The sequence below is a fragment of the Aedes aegypti genome, chromosome 3 (genome assembly GCF_002204515.2).
Source record: "Aedes aegypti strain LVP_AGWG chromosome 3, AaegL5.0 Primary Assembly, whole genome shotgun sequence".
In the NCBI taxonomy this organism is placed as follows: domain Eukaryota; kingdom Metazoa; phylum Arthropoda; class Insecta; order Diptera; family Culicidae; genus Aedes; species Aedes aegypti.
In genome coordinates this window covers 76,866,394-76,883,142 of record NC_035109.1, presented here as the reverse complement: position 1 = coordinate 76,883,142, position 16,749 = coordinate 76,866,394, and the positions used below count along the sequence as shown (strand labels likewise).

Genomic DNA, 16,749 nt, shown 5'->3' with positions numbered 1-16,749 from the left:
TCGTGCTACTCTAACTACGATGGTTCTTAGCAGTGTGATAATGTCAAAGTATTTTTTCCCTATTCCTTTTAGTATTCCTATTTACTATTTCTTTCCCAATTCCTGCTCCTATTCTTATTTCTATTCCTATTCGTCTATTCCTCTATTCCTCTATCAAATTCACATGATTCGATGGATACAAATTTGCGATTTTTGTCAACTGGCTTCAGTCAATGGCGTATTGTTTAAAACGGTAAATGCTCAGATTTACGATTATTGCAAACCGAGCCGATCAACATGGTTGTAGTAAATTAATACCATAACATTTGTGCGGTCAAATCTGTCGCTTACTGAACGGAGCTCGATAATATGTTACCTAATTAGCGAACCGTTTAACCGTAACTATTGCTCTGGCAATCGGTTCACGGACGTTAAATGGTAAATATCACTTTATAATGTATTCATAGCAAATTATTACCATTCCTTTCAATAAAAGTTCGCTTTCACAACGGCCGATGGCTCGCATCACATTTCCTATGCCGAACAGCAATTCGCTTATAAACGCTATCGTGTGCCCGTAGCCGCTCGCAGTGCAACGTTGACCTACGTTAACATCGTAGTTTCGGTTAGAATTAATTTGAATTGATTTGCGTGACGCGTGTTTTGTTGAGCGACAACGTTTGCCGCAATTTGAACCAGTTCGGATTAGTAGATTCAATCGAGTGGTTACGGATTTACGAAGGGCCATTACTACAGGATGGCACTGGTACTGAAGGCTCTCTACAATGGGTACGATCGGTACTTTTACGAGGCGCAGGGTAAGATTTATCCGCTTTACTGTTATACGTGTTCTTGTTCATCATAAATACTACTTCTGTGATATTTTCAGATCCTCGCAATGCTGATCAGTTCCTGATGAACCCTCCATGGGTTCCATTCGCACTCATAGGTGGTTATTTGTACTTAGTACTTAATCTTGGACCAAAGCTTATGTCCAACCGAAAGCCATTCGATTTGAAACTGCTGATGCAAGTGTACAATATCCTGCAGGTTTTGGCGAACATTTATCTGTTTTCCGAGGTTTGTCTATACGATTGTGCTATTTTTTCACCGAATGTCATTACCCCTGATTACCCGTTTCCCCGATGCAGTTCAAATAGTTACAATAATAATCTACGGTAAAGGCGTGGTGAACAAGAAAAAACGACCGATATTCGGTCATCTTGACAAAACACATTTTGCCATGGTGAAACGCGAACAAATCGCCTATCAAATTCAGTTTAAAGGCATATTAGGTTGTTCCTAAATTTCACTTGGTTGGAATACTTTGGGGAACTTTTTAGTGGATCCTTCAGGTGCCAAATTGTTTACTAAAAATTTGTTATGGGTTTGTTTGGCACACAAATGGTGTAAAGTGCTTTTTTTTCTAATTTGTAAACATCTTGATTTAATCTGTACTATCGTCGGGACCCATTCTTAAAATGTATAGGTTGTTCAGTAACTCTCTTAATTTGACCTACTGGAAAGATTAGTAGGGTAATGCGGGGCCAAAGTCCACATCTCTAGTCTTAGAGGATATCTAATCAACTAAAAACATTCAAGATGGTTTGTAAGGTAAATTATACCTCAACATATTACCTTCAAAATGTAGAACTTGATTCTCTAAAATGTCTTTTCCATTTTAAGGAATATTACATCTAGGATCACTAATCAAATGCGAACTTTTGTCCCATAGTAGGGGCAAAAGTTCGCATTGTACGGGCAAGAGTTTGCAATGAGTAAACAACAAAGTTATGATTTGCAAATTGTTTGTGATAGTTTTTTTTACTCACATTTATTTCCCCTGACCACGAAACATAAAAAACAAATTTCTGGACACAAGCTGTGTTTTGGCCCTTTTAAAAATTTGGTTGAAATTCCCTGTCATTATGGTCTATCTCTCATTTTGCAGCGTAACAAAATAGTTATTTTAGTTTTGCAACGAGTTGAATACAACATTTTTGTATTAGTTTTGCAACGAGTTGCATACAACATTTTTGCAATAATTAAAAATGTCGGTAAAGTTGGGTTTTTGGGGATGTTTCAATAAAATCAACATGGGCATCCATGCGTTGTAGCAACTCAGTATTTCACAATCAGGTAGGCTGTGGAATGACTGTCACAAATTTTTACACTTTCATTTCTGATTGTACTTTTAAAGACAGATCAGGTGAAACGCCCGCTTACAATTTTCTACCATATTGTAAGCTATTTATGTGCTGAATTGCCTACACATAAGTATGCGTGAACCACCCCAGTATTTTTTAATTGTGAACAACTTTTCATAGTGAAATTCTACGCACTCCTTTTTTTTCGCAATACTCAGAATCCTTCATAGTCAACCACCTTCTGATTCTAGGATCCAAATCCGATTCAATTCGGTTCATCAAATGGATACATAATCAGAACTTAAGTCATTGAGAAACTCAAAGCAATTCAATAAATGACGTATGTAGGTGATCCGACGCCGACTCGGTAGCTCCCAAAACAATGCTGAAAAGTGCTACTTTTCGATACTATTATTAGTGCTGAAAAGTAACACTTTTCAGCACTGTTTGTATCGGTAGGAAGAGTAGGCCGTTATGTTGGCCATTTACTCGATAAAAAGTAGGTCGATATGAATTTGAATTGCAAAAAGGGCATTTTAGGTGTCTCAAGGATCAAATTATGTGTCTCTAGTAGATTTAGAGTTGTTTAATTTAATGCCGTTCTCAAAAATGATTCAGCACATCACAATTTTGTGCTACATATTAATAACGGTATTTGGTGCTCGAGACAAGTACGTGTTCTGCAATGTTTTTGATTATTTAATCCAATTCCAGTAGTCTTTTTACACACGAGTAACAACTAAATCGTCTCCTACTAAAACATCCTTATTGTATACGTCAAATCAAATGCATCCAACAATAAATTAGACTGTATCACTAGAAAAGTCTCTAGAACAGAGTCTCTAAGATTTTTAAAATTTTTACCATCCAAAATTCTTATTGTACACTTTTTAAATACACCCCAACCTCTTTTATCGACGGTTCTTTTTACATCAACTTTTTTACGACCAGTGATGATCAATAATATTAAAAAGTGATCAAAATAGAGGGTAACGTTATCAGAAAAATTGTTCAGCAGATAACGGGCAAACATACGAAGATCATTGAATTGCGGAATTTTGCCACATGATCTGTCTAAACCAGCAGATTATGCTAATCGAATGTACCGTAAAATCGGGTGTAATTGATCAGAGGAGGGAAATCGATCATCGTATCACACGATTTTATTTATTCGAAATGGAGCACAAATATCAATGTGAGCTGCAGTAAATGAACGTTATTCATCGTAACTATTGTCGAATTGTGTGTTGTGAAGTTTTTTGCGTTAAAAAATGTGTATTACTATGAAAATGATGTAAAATTTTAAAATCATGCACGGTGCAGTATTGACAAACAACTATGAACTTCTATTTCTAAGCAGGGATCCGAATATGGTATAAACCTAAAAGTTTTTGAGGATGTAAGATATACCTCTAAACCAGATTTCATCACCAAAACACGTACCAATTAGCTCATATGGTTGAAATAATTGAATTTCTGTTAGATATCACTCAATTCCTTAGGAAATTGCATACATTTAGGCGTTTTCCGCGTAATTCTTGAAATTTAACTGTTCGTTATTTATATAAATATTGCATTGTTAAGAATTTGACAAGCATATTCGGATTCAGAGAGCTCATATTAATCAGGTAGAGTTGTTTTGAAAACAAACAATAATGGCATTGACAAGTGACCAATTTCACCCCGAAATGAGATCCCCTGATTTTTTATTTTAGAGATATTTGTTAACCAGCCCTGTCGTCGTAAAATTTGAGCTTCTTAGTCGTCCGTGCTTGAGGGGGGCGTTACTATAATCCATAGGGCGCATCTACACCCAGGCGTTGATGAGGTCATCTTATTGAGAAATTGTCACAAATATGTGCTTGAATGGTATTTACAAACACACTAGAGCCAATATGCAATTGCACGAGTTCAGTTTGTGTTCCAATTCAATTGAAATGTGAAACAAAGAGATCAAGTACATGAATTTGAACATTGTTCAGTTCAAGAATTTTGTCCTAAAATCTACCACATCTACCGTGTACGAGATCATCTCTACCGTGTGCAAAACATCTCCAAAAGAACAGTGCCACGTTTTTATCCTTTGGATCAATTATGAAACGCTGTTGATCGAACTTAAAATTCAATGGAATCTTGTGGGTGCATGGATAAACCGATTAATTTTAGATGACTGCTATGTTACCAGTGTTTACTGATATAACTGTGGCCACCTAAATTTGTTGATCATAACTTGAACTGGTTAGAACATCATACTTAACTTTTAAGCTTTCTCTGAAAATAAATACCGTAATCCGGGGTAACATTGATCATTTTTTTGAATATTTCTTAAATATTTTGTTTGAAAATACAAATGTTGCAAGTTTTATATTTTTAAAATAAGTACTGCCACCCATAGCTCGTGACTATATACTGCATTTTGTTTATTGAAAGATTAAAGTATGTTTAAAAAAATGTTTTAAGTGATTTTTTGATTAAGCTGATATGGGGTAACATTGATCACCTATGTAAATAACGTTCGGTAATATTGAAAATATCGTTACTTACTTAAATCATGGCCCCCGCAGCCGAACATGAAAGCCAAACGCTTACAAGTTATTTACTTTTTAAGTTATTTTAAAATTAAAAACAACTCGAACCACGGAATACGCCTAAAGGTAAGCAATTTCCTAAGGGAATTCTATATTCTTTACAGTTATTCGTTGATGTTGCTCAATTGAGCATATTTATGAAAGTTTTGACAACGGAATCGTTTTCAGCGATGCCATTTTTAGTAAGAACCGCATTTTCCTTGCTCATATCGTTTGCAGAGCTTATGTGAGATATGAATCTTCGGTAGTGTCATCCTTACCCATTGAAATCATTGCTTCGAAAAGTTGAAAAATTTACGGATAAAGTAAACGGAATTTTCGCAAAAATCCCCACTTACATTAGCTTGTGAATATAAGAATGAGAAGCACCATTCGTGATTTGGAAATGTTCCATCAATAAAGGATGATACGAACTTTTTACGAGATGAGTCATTCCGATCAATGTTACCCCGCTGATCAATGATACCCCGGATTACGGTAACCGATTTGTACGGAAAATTCTCTCAACATCTGACGTTCAAATAAATGACGAAAACTATTATAAGTGAAAAACTGGGATTGGTCACATCTCAAAATTTGTTAGTTTTTATTGAAGCCCAATTACGATACCTCACCATTTAAGTTTTCATTATTTTATCTTTTGCAAGCATGATCAAAATATTATAAGTGACTTAAAACACCTTCTGAATAGGGTTTGCGCAGAGATAACTCTAGAAATTAGAGGTGATCAAATATCATTAATTATAAACTCCTCTACCTGCAGCTTCATTTTTAAACACAAAAAATGTTTGAATTGCGATTTTTTTTTTTTTTTTTGATATTTTTGCAGATTTTTTTAACATCTGATCTTTTCTTTATTTTTAGAATATGTGTCGTAATTAAATTATTGGTCTTCTTGTTCCTGGAATATTCTGAAATATCTTGACGGGCCGATTACACCATTTTTCACATGTTCGGTAATTTGCTTTCAAAAGAATGTTGTGATGAAAATGAGAACTGTGTCAAATTATATTTGAAAAATTCAAGGTCTTGAATCTTTTTAAATAGCTTTATGTATATCTTTAAAATATTATTGAAGTCTGAGAATATGTTTTAGAATCATTATACTACGAGCGAAAATAATTTTCCATTACTATTCCATCTTTGACTGAACCAACAAACCTATGACATTAGATTCATAACATTATTTTGTGGCATCACGTTATTGGTGAAATTCAATTTTCACCAACAATAAAAAAAAATTTCCCAAACTATCAACAGCTTTTCGATGATTTCCCTTCGCATAATCCAAAAATGTGGATTAATAGAGATATTCATGTTATGAGCACAAACTGTATTCGGTGTATCCTTGAATAAATGAAGTTTTCTGATAGCTCATGCCTTTTCATGTTGCGTGTTTCAGGTTTTTAAATTATCAATCATGTGGATTTGTATGTTTTTTGTCACATATTGCAGAACTCTGAATGCCTAATAATTGCAAAAGGAACCTGGCTAGGGTACTCATAGTTTGGCCACTCCCATAAGAAAACAATGAGATTGGACAATTAAGGAACCGACGTTATATCTCTTACTGAATCTGGTTCTGTGGGCTTATATTGACCAATAAGATTATCAAAGCGATTAAATGTTTCTTTATTTTTCATACATAATATGGGCTGAAAGCTTATATTTAACGTATTTGTCATATTTATAGGGCTTCCCATATATTTTTAAGAAATATTTTCTCTCGGGCGGCCAAAATCGGTGCAAAAAAAATGAGAGAAATCATCTTAGGAACAGATTTTCTAGCATGAGATTAGATTACGAAACTGATGTGTTGGTCCCGAAGAGATCGACTTTGTGCGAATCGTAGACAATTTTGTGTTACCTGACTAGGGAGCGACGACAAATTTCACAGTCAAACATATAAGGTAGGTGTACCAGTTACGGACACAATAGTTCCCTATTTCGTCATAAGTGATAATTGAACTATTTTCAAATTTTTATACACTTTGTGCGTTTAAGCAGTAAGATATCAAATATATCTTGAAGTTGAAACATTAAAAAATACTCAAAATGTGAAAGTTTTCAAGAATTCGCTTAGGTCCAAATAGGGAACCACTATAGCTATAACTGGTACATTTTGACAGGTGCTGCGGATTGATTCGACTTACTTTGTACGAGTAAACAGGATGAAACCGAAATGTACAAACGAACTCTAGAAATAGAATTTTATGCGAGGAAACTCATCATTCAATCGATAGCCTGTAAAACGTTAAGGTTGATCTACATGAGACAAGGTTGAATTACTCCAGAGCGTTAATTTCTATTGAAGTCAGCAGGGCGTTAATGTGAAGATCATCGAAGCAGAACCTCAAATGTTCAAGATCACAAATCTGGAGAACCAAATATCGGTTCTAGCTGAAAACTAAAAATATTAGTTACAGATGATCGGTTCTTCAGATTTGTGCACTTCAAAATTTGAGGTATGGCTTCGTTTGATTTTCACCTTTAAAGATAAAAAATGGTAAAAAACTCCAGGGCGTTGATACAGCATGACAAATTCTATTGATGGCATACAGGGCATTAAACTTCCAGTCGTCGCGCGGTGTGCCACCGTCAGAACCACCACGCTGCTGTTGTGAACAAAAAGCGAGGTTTTTTCAACAGTGTTGTACAAAATACAACAGCGCGACGACTGAAGTGTTAAGATGCACCTCTGATTCAAGTAGGATAAGCAGGGATTGAATCCTGAAAAAATTGAGAGAACATCTCACGTATCGCTCTCAGTAACTATCATAACATGCTGCACATTATGAGAGACTGTTTATCGTATACTGCTACAACTTTGATCAGAATGGATTTTATCATCGCTCTCTCTTTGGGGCTCTCGCTCACTGCTTCCATTTATCAGACTTGTTACACCTTGCGATACAATGACGATCGTGGACCGCAACAGATGGGATGTTTTTCTTTGCTTGCTTTGATCGTGCTTCATACTCAAATGAGAGCGAATTCTGCAAAGCCTGAGGATAAGGTAAAATTTTGTTAGGTGCCTTAATGAAGTTTGGAATATTCAATTGATATCCTAAAGGGCATTATGATGACCAAATCTACTTGACACAAGGTTTCTTAGGGCGTTGATAAAGCTTGGAATTTTCAAATCATATCCTAAAGGGCGTTAAGATGCAGTTGATCTACGGGAGGCAAGTTCAAATTAGTCCATGGCGTTGATACATCTTTACAATTTCTGATCCCAATGGGATAAAGAAAGATTTCAGCACCAGGTCCAATTACTCCTTAGCGTTGATTCAGCTTAAGGCACTAGTAAGAATCGATCAAGAAATTTAGAAAAACACAAACGTCCGTTTATCAGAATTGACAAAATGAAAGAACGATTTGGGAGAAAACTGCTGTTTCAGCATAGATTAAGTTTGGGACTTTCAATTTTTATCCTAGAGGGCGTTAAGATGACCTGTTCTACGTTGATACATCTTGACAATTTCGATTGATGTCATACAGGGCGTTATTATGCACCTGATCTAATTTGATAAGGTAAAATATCTCCAAGGCGTTAACAAAGCTTGAAATTTTTAATTTATATTCTAAAGGGCATTAAGATATCCTAATCTACATGAGACAAGACTAAGTTACTCCAGGGCGTTGATTCAGTTTGGAGTTTTCAATTGTTGTCTAAAGAGCGTGAAGAAGCAGCTGATCTACGTAAGACAAGGTCAAATCACTCCAGGGCGTTGATACATATTGTAATTTTTAATTGCTGTTTTATAGGGCGCTCAGATACAGCTGACCTACATGAAACAAGGTTAAATTACTTCTGGGCGTTGATACATCTTATCAATTTCCATTGATGTCATACAGGGCGTTAGAATGCATCAGATCTAAGAGAGGTAAGGTTTTATTTATTCAGGGCGTTGATATAGCTTACATTTCAAAGGGCATTAAGATGGCCTGATCTACGTGAAAAAAGCTCAAATTAATCCAGGGCGTTAACACAGTTTGGAATTTTCAATTAATGTCATGGAGTGCATTCAGCTGAACTACATGAAACAAAGTTGAATTGCTTCCGGGCGCTGATACATCTTGACAATTTCATCTTAATAAAATTAAGTAAAATTTCTTCAGGGCTTTTATACAGCTTGGAATTTTCAACTGATGTTATAAAGGGCGTTAAAAGACCACAAGGTCAAATTATTCTAGGGCGTTGATTTATCTTGATAATTTCTATTGATGTCCTACAGGGCGTTATGATGCACCTTATCTGAATAGGATAAGGTCGAATTACTCCAGGGCGTTGGTACAGTTTTTAAGTTATAATTGTTGTCCTAGAAGGCGTTAAGAACTAGCAGTTCTACGTCACACAAATACTCCAGGGCGTTGATTCATCTTGTCAATTTCTGTTGGTGTGATACAGGGCGTTAAGATGCACCAGATCTAAGCTGGAAAAGGTAAAATTACTTCACGGCGTTGATACAGCTTGACAATTTTGATTGATGTCTTATAAGGCATCAGATTGTAACTGATTCTTTACAGCTATTACATTACCTACATTTTTTTATGAATTTGGAGGAAAATTTAAAAAAAAATATCTGAGAAAAGCTTCTTAGTCGTCGACGAAGCGCGACTAAGCAGGACGACAGGGCTGTTGTTAACACTAAAATGACATTTGTTAGAAAATATGGGTACATGAGTCGATGAGGATCACCTTCGTACTTGTTTTCCTGCATTTAGTTATTTGGCATTGTTAACATTATAGAAAACAGACTAGAAAAACCGTGAAAAATGATCAATTTCACCCGAAATTGCGGTACCTCGAATTTTTTCCTGCTAGATATCAGCATTTGGTCTATAATTTCATAATTGGAAGGTTTCATAACATTCTATCGGTGAAATTTATCCAATATATTTTGTATGAGCTGAAATGTGTAGGAAAACGTGATTTTCATACGCTTTATATAAATAATATCTAATATCTCAGGATCAGTTAGAAAGTTGGCGCCTTCGGCATTTTTTTTATGTTACTCAGTGGCTATTACTATTCTAGCCGAGCGATTCGATGTTTTTTGCCAGGTGGCGTCAGTAAGTATTAAACTCTTGTTGTGTACATATCTCCGGTTCTTGACTACTAAGAAGTATTAAGTCTTTGGCAAAACTGTTTAGTAAATCAATTGATCATTATTCGAGCCACTGATTTCGAGATGTTGACTCCATGTAGCGCTAGTGAACATGAAACTTTTGTTTTATGGATATTACAGGAGCTTGACCACTCGGAAAGATGGCGTCTTCGGCAGAATTGCTCAGTAGCTAAAGGTTATCATTATTTAAGCCAAGAAATTCGAAGTCAAGAAATTTTTGTTTTACAGATATCTCATGATACTGACCACTAAGAAAAATGATGTCTTTGGAAAAATTGTTCAGTAGCTTAGCCAAGAGATTCAAGATTTAGCCAACAGTTGGCGCTAGCGGTACACACTAGCACCGCCTGGTGGCGAAATTCCGTATCTGAGTGACCATCGCATATCAGCCCTTAAGCTGCTGAAAAACTCTTCCGAAGACACCAGAGTTTGTTACAGAGTTTGCATTCTTATCCCTTAAGGTTCATAAAGTGCAAGTCAGTAAAGCGCCCCTACCAGCCAATTACTCATCTAAAATAATTATCAGAAACTCCCAAAGTTAGATCTTACTGAGCACTGTAACTTCGCCCAAGACAGTACTGTGCTATTTCTTAACGCATACGAGATATACAATAGCACCCATTTCATCAATTGATGAAATCCCATAAGCCCTGGGTCTCCTATAACGCGAATTTCTATAACATCCTATTACCATGTTTCTAATACGAGATCTGACTCTACCTTTTTTTTCAGTGTTGCCAGCATAAAAAAAAACGATTGTGTTTCACTTTCACTTTCCCGAACGCAATGTGTAACAAAAAATGCATACTTAGATTTTAATCAAGATTTGTCCTAAATAACGTGCAGAAAATTTGATATGTAGAGTATTGAAGCAGTGTTACCAGCTTCAACCTAATTTTGAACCCTTCATAAAAAACTGGTTTACAGTTGAAAAGTAATCTAAGCCCTAAGATTCACAAATTTCATAACGCCGAATATGGCAATTTTCGACACCCACCCACCCCCTCGTAACGCTCTTTGTATCGATGTTCTACAAATTTTGTATGAGCTGTAACAATTTCAGAACACCCACCCACCCCCTTCAGCGTTACGAAATTTGTAAACAAGCCCTTAGGGGTGATCCATTAATAACGTAAGACAATTTTCGGGGTTTTTCTACTCCCCCTCCCCCCATGATAAGATTTTTTGTATGAAAATTGAAAATCAATTGCATGGCGCGTAAGAAATCGCAAACCCCCTCCCCCCATAAACTCTTACATAATTAATGGACAGTCCCTTATCTTAGGGAGCATTTTTTTTTCTATAACGTTCGAATTTATTGATTTTGACTTCCCTGGGCATAGAGTATCATCGTACCTGCCACACGATATACGAATGCGAAAATGGAAACTTTGGCAAAGAAAGCTCTCAGTTAATAATTGTTGAAGTGCTCATAAGAACACTACGCTGAGAAGCAGGTTCTGTCCCAGTGAGAACGTAAATGCCAAGAAGAAGAAGAAGCTATCTTGCCACACATCAAACTCAACGATTTTGTCAATCAAGAAGAATATTTTGAGAGGTTTTGGATGATTTGGTCATATACTTGATTATTTTGGATACTTAATTGGTTCTTCAGTGTAAGTGGCGAATGTGTTGGCGGATCTTACACTTAATTTGCGATGCATCAAATCATGATATTTTGCAAACCAAGTCCAGAGGAAGATCAGATCGCGTAAAGATTTGTTTCGGGAATTCTGAGTTAAATATTTACTTTGCAGAATAACATTGAAATCGCAGATGAGTTTCAGTCAAGACTGTAGCTGGAAGAATTAATATTGAAATTTATCAACTTTACAAACATTTTTAAACTCTCTAACTAACTCTTCCACTGTTTTTTTTCACTAACTGATTTCCTCATCATCTCACATACAGAAAACTTTGCTTTCCATCCTGAACTATTAAAACGTATCTCTTCACTTCCCCACATGTGATTCCTTTCTTTAAGTGTCTCAAAATAGTCTTGAGGATTGAGTATTCTCATATATTAATTAACCACTACTATCAGTGGGACAGTTAAGCGTAGAAATTCAACAGAACCTCGTATTACTATGCACAACAGTCCCACTTTGGTTTTTTTTTCCTTTTAAACAAACTCTTGATTCTAATGAACACGCTATTATTTTTATTATTGCAACGACTGTATTAAAATTTCTCACAAACCCGGGGAATAAATGTGTTAAAATTTATAAACGCGTTTTTTCTCAATCGCATATTTTGGAACGTAGGACACTCATGCGTATAACGGCAATACAGTTCTAACGTGTTTGGGAGGTATTTAAAATTTTCTTCATAAAAATTTCCATTTAAACCTACGCTGTCTTTGGGGCACCTCTAAATCACCACCAAAAGAGCTCAACATTTCACAGAACACTGTTGTTATCGTAAGGATTACATGGAAGATATGGGAGGTGGGACTACCAAACTTTTTAGTATTTTGAACTGTCTTACTAGCGCATATCGAATTACATAAAAAAAAGTATACAAAATGAAAATCATGAGTGCCAAAAACTTTCCGAGGAAACGGGCATTCTGGGAAACGTAGCACAGCCATTTCAACAATGCAACATTTTTGTCGGATGAATGTTATTGAGTCACCATTTCCAGGGCATGCGAGTAATATACAACGTCAAGATATCGTTCAAGTGCCAACCAGTAGACTACTCTAACCATCCATTGGCCCGACGAGAACTCCGACTGGTGTACCTTTACTATCTGTTGAAAGTGACAGATCTTCTAGACACGGTAAGCTTGTTACATACCATGAACAATTTCCCACTAATCGTTAAATGACCCCCACTTCTGTAGGTATTTTTCGTGTTGCGCAAAAAGCAAAGTCACGTTACGTTCCTGCACGTGTACCACCATTCCGGAATATTGCTGGGATCATTTATCTACAATCGGTTCTTCCCCGGTGGACACTTTTCGATGCTGGGGCTGTGCAACACTTTGGTTCACGCAGTGATGTATTTTTATTTCTTTCTCACGGTGTACCGACCGGAACTGACCAAGAACGCCAATTGGAAGAAGTACATCACCCTGTTGCAAATGGTTCAGTTTGGATATTTGGTGTTTCACTTTGCGACGCCGATCGTGCTCGGGATCGACTGTGGTATTCCGAAGTTCTGGCTGTGGGTGCCGTTGATCCAGAACGTGTTCATGATGGTGCTGTTCTGGGACTTTTACACCAAGGCGTACGGAAGGCGGAAGGTCAAGTGAATGGACAATATTTTTAAAGTTAGTTGAAACATAGATTGGCAGTTTTAATATTACAATTACAATGATTGATCATCGTGCGTTATTACGATAATAATATATCTATTCAATATTATTTATTTTCTATACTAAACATTACAACACAAATAAAAATCTTTTTTATATCACTAGTTTGTTAAGTTGTATTTTTTTTTATTTCTATAGGACAACAGATGTCTGACTGTTGAATCAAGCTAGAATTTAAAATCAACAAATTTCAATACCTGTACACAGACAAACAGACGTAATACTTAGTCAAAATCATAGTTCCGATGACATGTATGCCCAATGCTAAAATCCGTGTGTTTGGCCGATCGACCAACAGATAACGGTAGTGTGTAAACGTCAAACATGAACAAAAACAATTGCGAGCGCTGCGGGTGGTGAAATGCCCACCTGGTAGTATTCGAGAAGCCCTGCAGGACGATCCTTCTTCAACGGCGGCGCTTATCACGTTCATAAAGGACACCGGATTATACTTTAAGATTTAGAGATAGCGTCCTTGAAAAATTTACGTGATTGTATCCTACTATCTTTTGTAGTCCCGTGATTAGCATGTTTTGTAGTAATTTCAAACTTATCGGATCTTTTTTTTGTTCTGAACGTTAGTCACAAACGAAACGGATATATTTTGTGGGTCTAGCTCTTTGTTGTTCTAATTCGTGCCAATATGTAAATAAAAGAAACAAAATGAATTGGAATATTTATTAAAGCTCCACTAAAATAACTTTAGTTTGCTATAATTTAATAGCATCTTTTGATAATTTTAGGAACCATTTACATATCAGCCGATAATTTTATATTTTTATCCAGAAGCTTTAGGATAAAAGTTAAGTAGTAAAGTAGCTTAAATGTACACTACCGTGCAAAAGTTTGGGTTCACCCCCTAAAAAACAAATAAAAGTGTTCAGTCCATATCTCTGTGACTACACGTCCAATTTTAACTCTCTTTGGCGCATTCGAAAGACAATGGGTTATTTTACTTCGTATGTATTTTTCCGAGAACTTTTTTTTTGAATTTTGTATACTAAATTTTTACTTGAAGTTGTTACAAGTTTTACAAAAAACACACTAAAAATCATGGCTAGTGGCTAGTGTCATTAGAATCGTAATTCAATATTCTTTTAAGAGCACTCACCTTTTTTTTGCGGGAGAATAAATATTCAAAATCAATGAAACAGTCATTCAAGTCATCGTGCAAAAGTTTGGGTTTACCTCTTAGTATGATGCACATCGTGCAAAATTTTGGGATCGCCTGAGCCGCACGCAAATCATTTTTATCAATATCGCTGCCATTTTTCAACCGATTTCAATAGTTCATAGCTTTTTCAAATGCAAATAATATCGCGTACGTGATTGGTTTGAGATTTCACAGAATATTCGTGTTTTAAGAAAGTTAAGGTGAACCAAAACTTTTACACGATGACTTGAATGACTGTTTAATTGATTTTGAATCGTTTTCAGACGTTTTCGCCAAAAAATTGTGAGTGCTCTTCAAAGAATATAAGATAACGATTCTAATGACATAATAATTTAAAATTTAGGACGATCCAATGCTGAGAAAATTAGCCATGTTTTTGGAAAATATTAATCTGAGTAATCCATGTATATTCGTTCCCCCCAACAAAAGTAAGTTTGCTCCATGCACGGAGGAAAAAGCTCTAAGTATTTTGGGTGTATTCTGTTAGTGTCTTTTAAGGTGTTTATGTTGCTTCGTGCTGGTATGTAGTTTCTATGTAGCGATTTTGTGTAATGTACTGGGTGGTCAACCTGAATCTGACTTTGTGCTATTTTTGGAACAGTTCTTTAGTTTTCTGCGGACTGGGACGGGAGAACTTTTTTAAGCTTTTCTGGACTTAACGCGTCCGCTCGGAGTCGTGAAGTATGACGGACTATTTGAGTCAGCCAGTTAGCTTACTTTCTAAATAAAAGTGACCCTTCCCCCCAAAAAGGTCTTCAGCCGTGCAACGCAATCTCTGTTGGGTGGTCTCCTTTCGGAGTGGCGCATAACCCATCCAATTTCAAACGTAAGCTCGGCAGACAGGCTCGAAAATAATGATTGAAATAAATCCTCGGAATGTATGTAGATAAATCTCTAGAGTAGAGTAAAGTGGGGCAAAAGTTCGAGTGGGGTAAGAGTTTCTTTTTAAGATTTCTAGCTCAATTCAAAACAAATCTTATAAATGTCATGGTGGTTCGAATGCTATTCAAGTAAGAGAGTTTCAATCCAAATACCATAAAAATCGATTGAGATTTGGAAAAGTTATGGCTATTTGTTGTTTTTCGACGTGAATATTGTAATTTTTGGTCAAACTTTCGTTGCATGAAACCAATTGAAGATAAAATCTTTTCCAAAATTTTATGTAAGGGCGTTTCTAGGCCTATCATAAGGTTGCTTTGAGGTGTATTAGTTTTTGCATAAATGCTTGAAAACAATTTTTGGCCCATAGTGGGGCAAAAGTTCGAATCAGCGGGGCAAAAGTTCGACCCATGTATAAAATCACGGGAAAATTTGCAAATTGCCTAAAATCCACATATTATCTTCAAATTTAGTTAAATTTGTCTGATCGTGTGACAATTGTCACTGAAATTTTACATTTCCACTTAGTTTTGCGAAAAACTGCTATTTTTGGGTATATTGCAATTAACCCAGTTTTGGGCAATTTTTTGATGAAAATTTAGTGTGTATTTTTCGTCAAACTTAAGTTAATGGCTGGTGTAAAGTATGCCTGTCATAAAAGGATCGATATTTTGTGTTTTACCCAGCGAACTTTTGCCCCACACTAGATTCGAACTCTTGCCCCACCGGTGGGGCAAAAGTTCGAATAAGACAATCAATTTTGAAACTGTTATGACTAAAAATGGGTAAATATTTTGACATAAGTTTGTTCAGCAAAATTATAGCCAATATGTTGAAGGTTCACTATATGGTATTTGTTTTGTTTTAACTGCTATTGTTTTCCTGGAAACTTAGATTACACCACTAAGGTCGAACTTTTGCCCCACCTTACTCTAATGCCTGGAAGAATGCATAAAATTATTCTTATTTTATACCCTGGTAAACTTTCAGGAAGAACGTGGTGAGATTATTCCTGCAGAATTCTTGCAGGAATCCCTGAATGAGTTTCAAGAGGAATCCTTGAATATTTGAGGTATTGCCCCAGAATGGCTACAAATGGCCTTCTATGGGTCCCCGAAACGCCTCAAATCTACGATAAAGTGGCCGATTTGTATCTGGCTTTAGGACATTTCGTCGAATGACATTTGGTCGAAAGTACACTTGGTCAAAAGGACGAGGTCTAATTGCCTTAGAACATATATTTTAGGTCGAATTTCAGTTGAACGGATATTTAGTTGAAAACTTATTTTCAAATGGTTTATTGAAAGATCATTTGATAAAATTTATTATTGTTTTCTAAGTTTTGCAAATTTGGTAAGATAACGTATTCTGTTGAATAACATGAATCATTAACTATTGTTGAATAGAAAACGGGACATTTTATGTATTTTATGTCATGTTATGTCTTATTTTTAATTACATACATCTTTTTATTTGTAATTTGAAGTTCTTCTAAAATCTAGGATTTCGATGATTATTCAAATAAACTTTTT

The 16,749-nt window shown here is 35.8% G+C and overlaps 1 protein-coding gene across 1 annotated transcript; it reads left to right on the top strand.

Moving 5' to 3' along the window:
• Nucleotides 1–496: 496 nt before the first annotated feature.
• LOC5578161 (elongation of very long chain fatty acids protein AAEL008004-like) lies at nt 497–13,268 on the top strand. The gene is made up of 4 exons (XM_001663684.2): nt 497–797; nt 869–1,059; nt 12,490–12,627; nt 12,691–13,268. Exons 1-4 carry the CDS (start codon nt 737–739, stop codon nt 13,099–13,101), a joined length of 801 nt encoding a protein of 266 aa, XP_001663734.2. The 5' UTR covers nt 497–736; the 3' UTR covers nt 13,102–13,268.
• The last annotated feature ends 3,481 nt before the right edge of the window (nt 13,269–16,749 follow it).

What these genes read in the sequence shown, in the direction of transcription:
- LOC5578161 (XM_001663684.2), top strand. Translation starts at nt 737, where the DNA reads ATGGCACTGGTACTGAAGGCTCTCTACAATGGGTACGATCGGTACTTT. An exon ending in ACATTTATCTGTTTTCCGAG is followed by an intron (nt 1,060 to 12,489) that starts GTTTGTCTATAC and finishes CACCATTTCCAG; the next exon opens with GGCATGCGAGTAATATACAA. An exon ending in TGACAGATCTTCTAGACACG is followed by an intron (nt 12,628 to 12,690) that starts GTAAGCTTGTTA and finishes CCACTTCTGTAG; the next exon opens with GTATTTTTCGTGTTGCGCAA.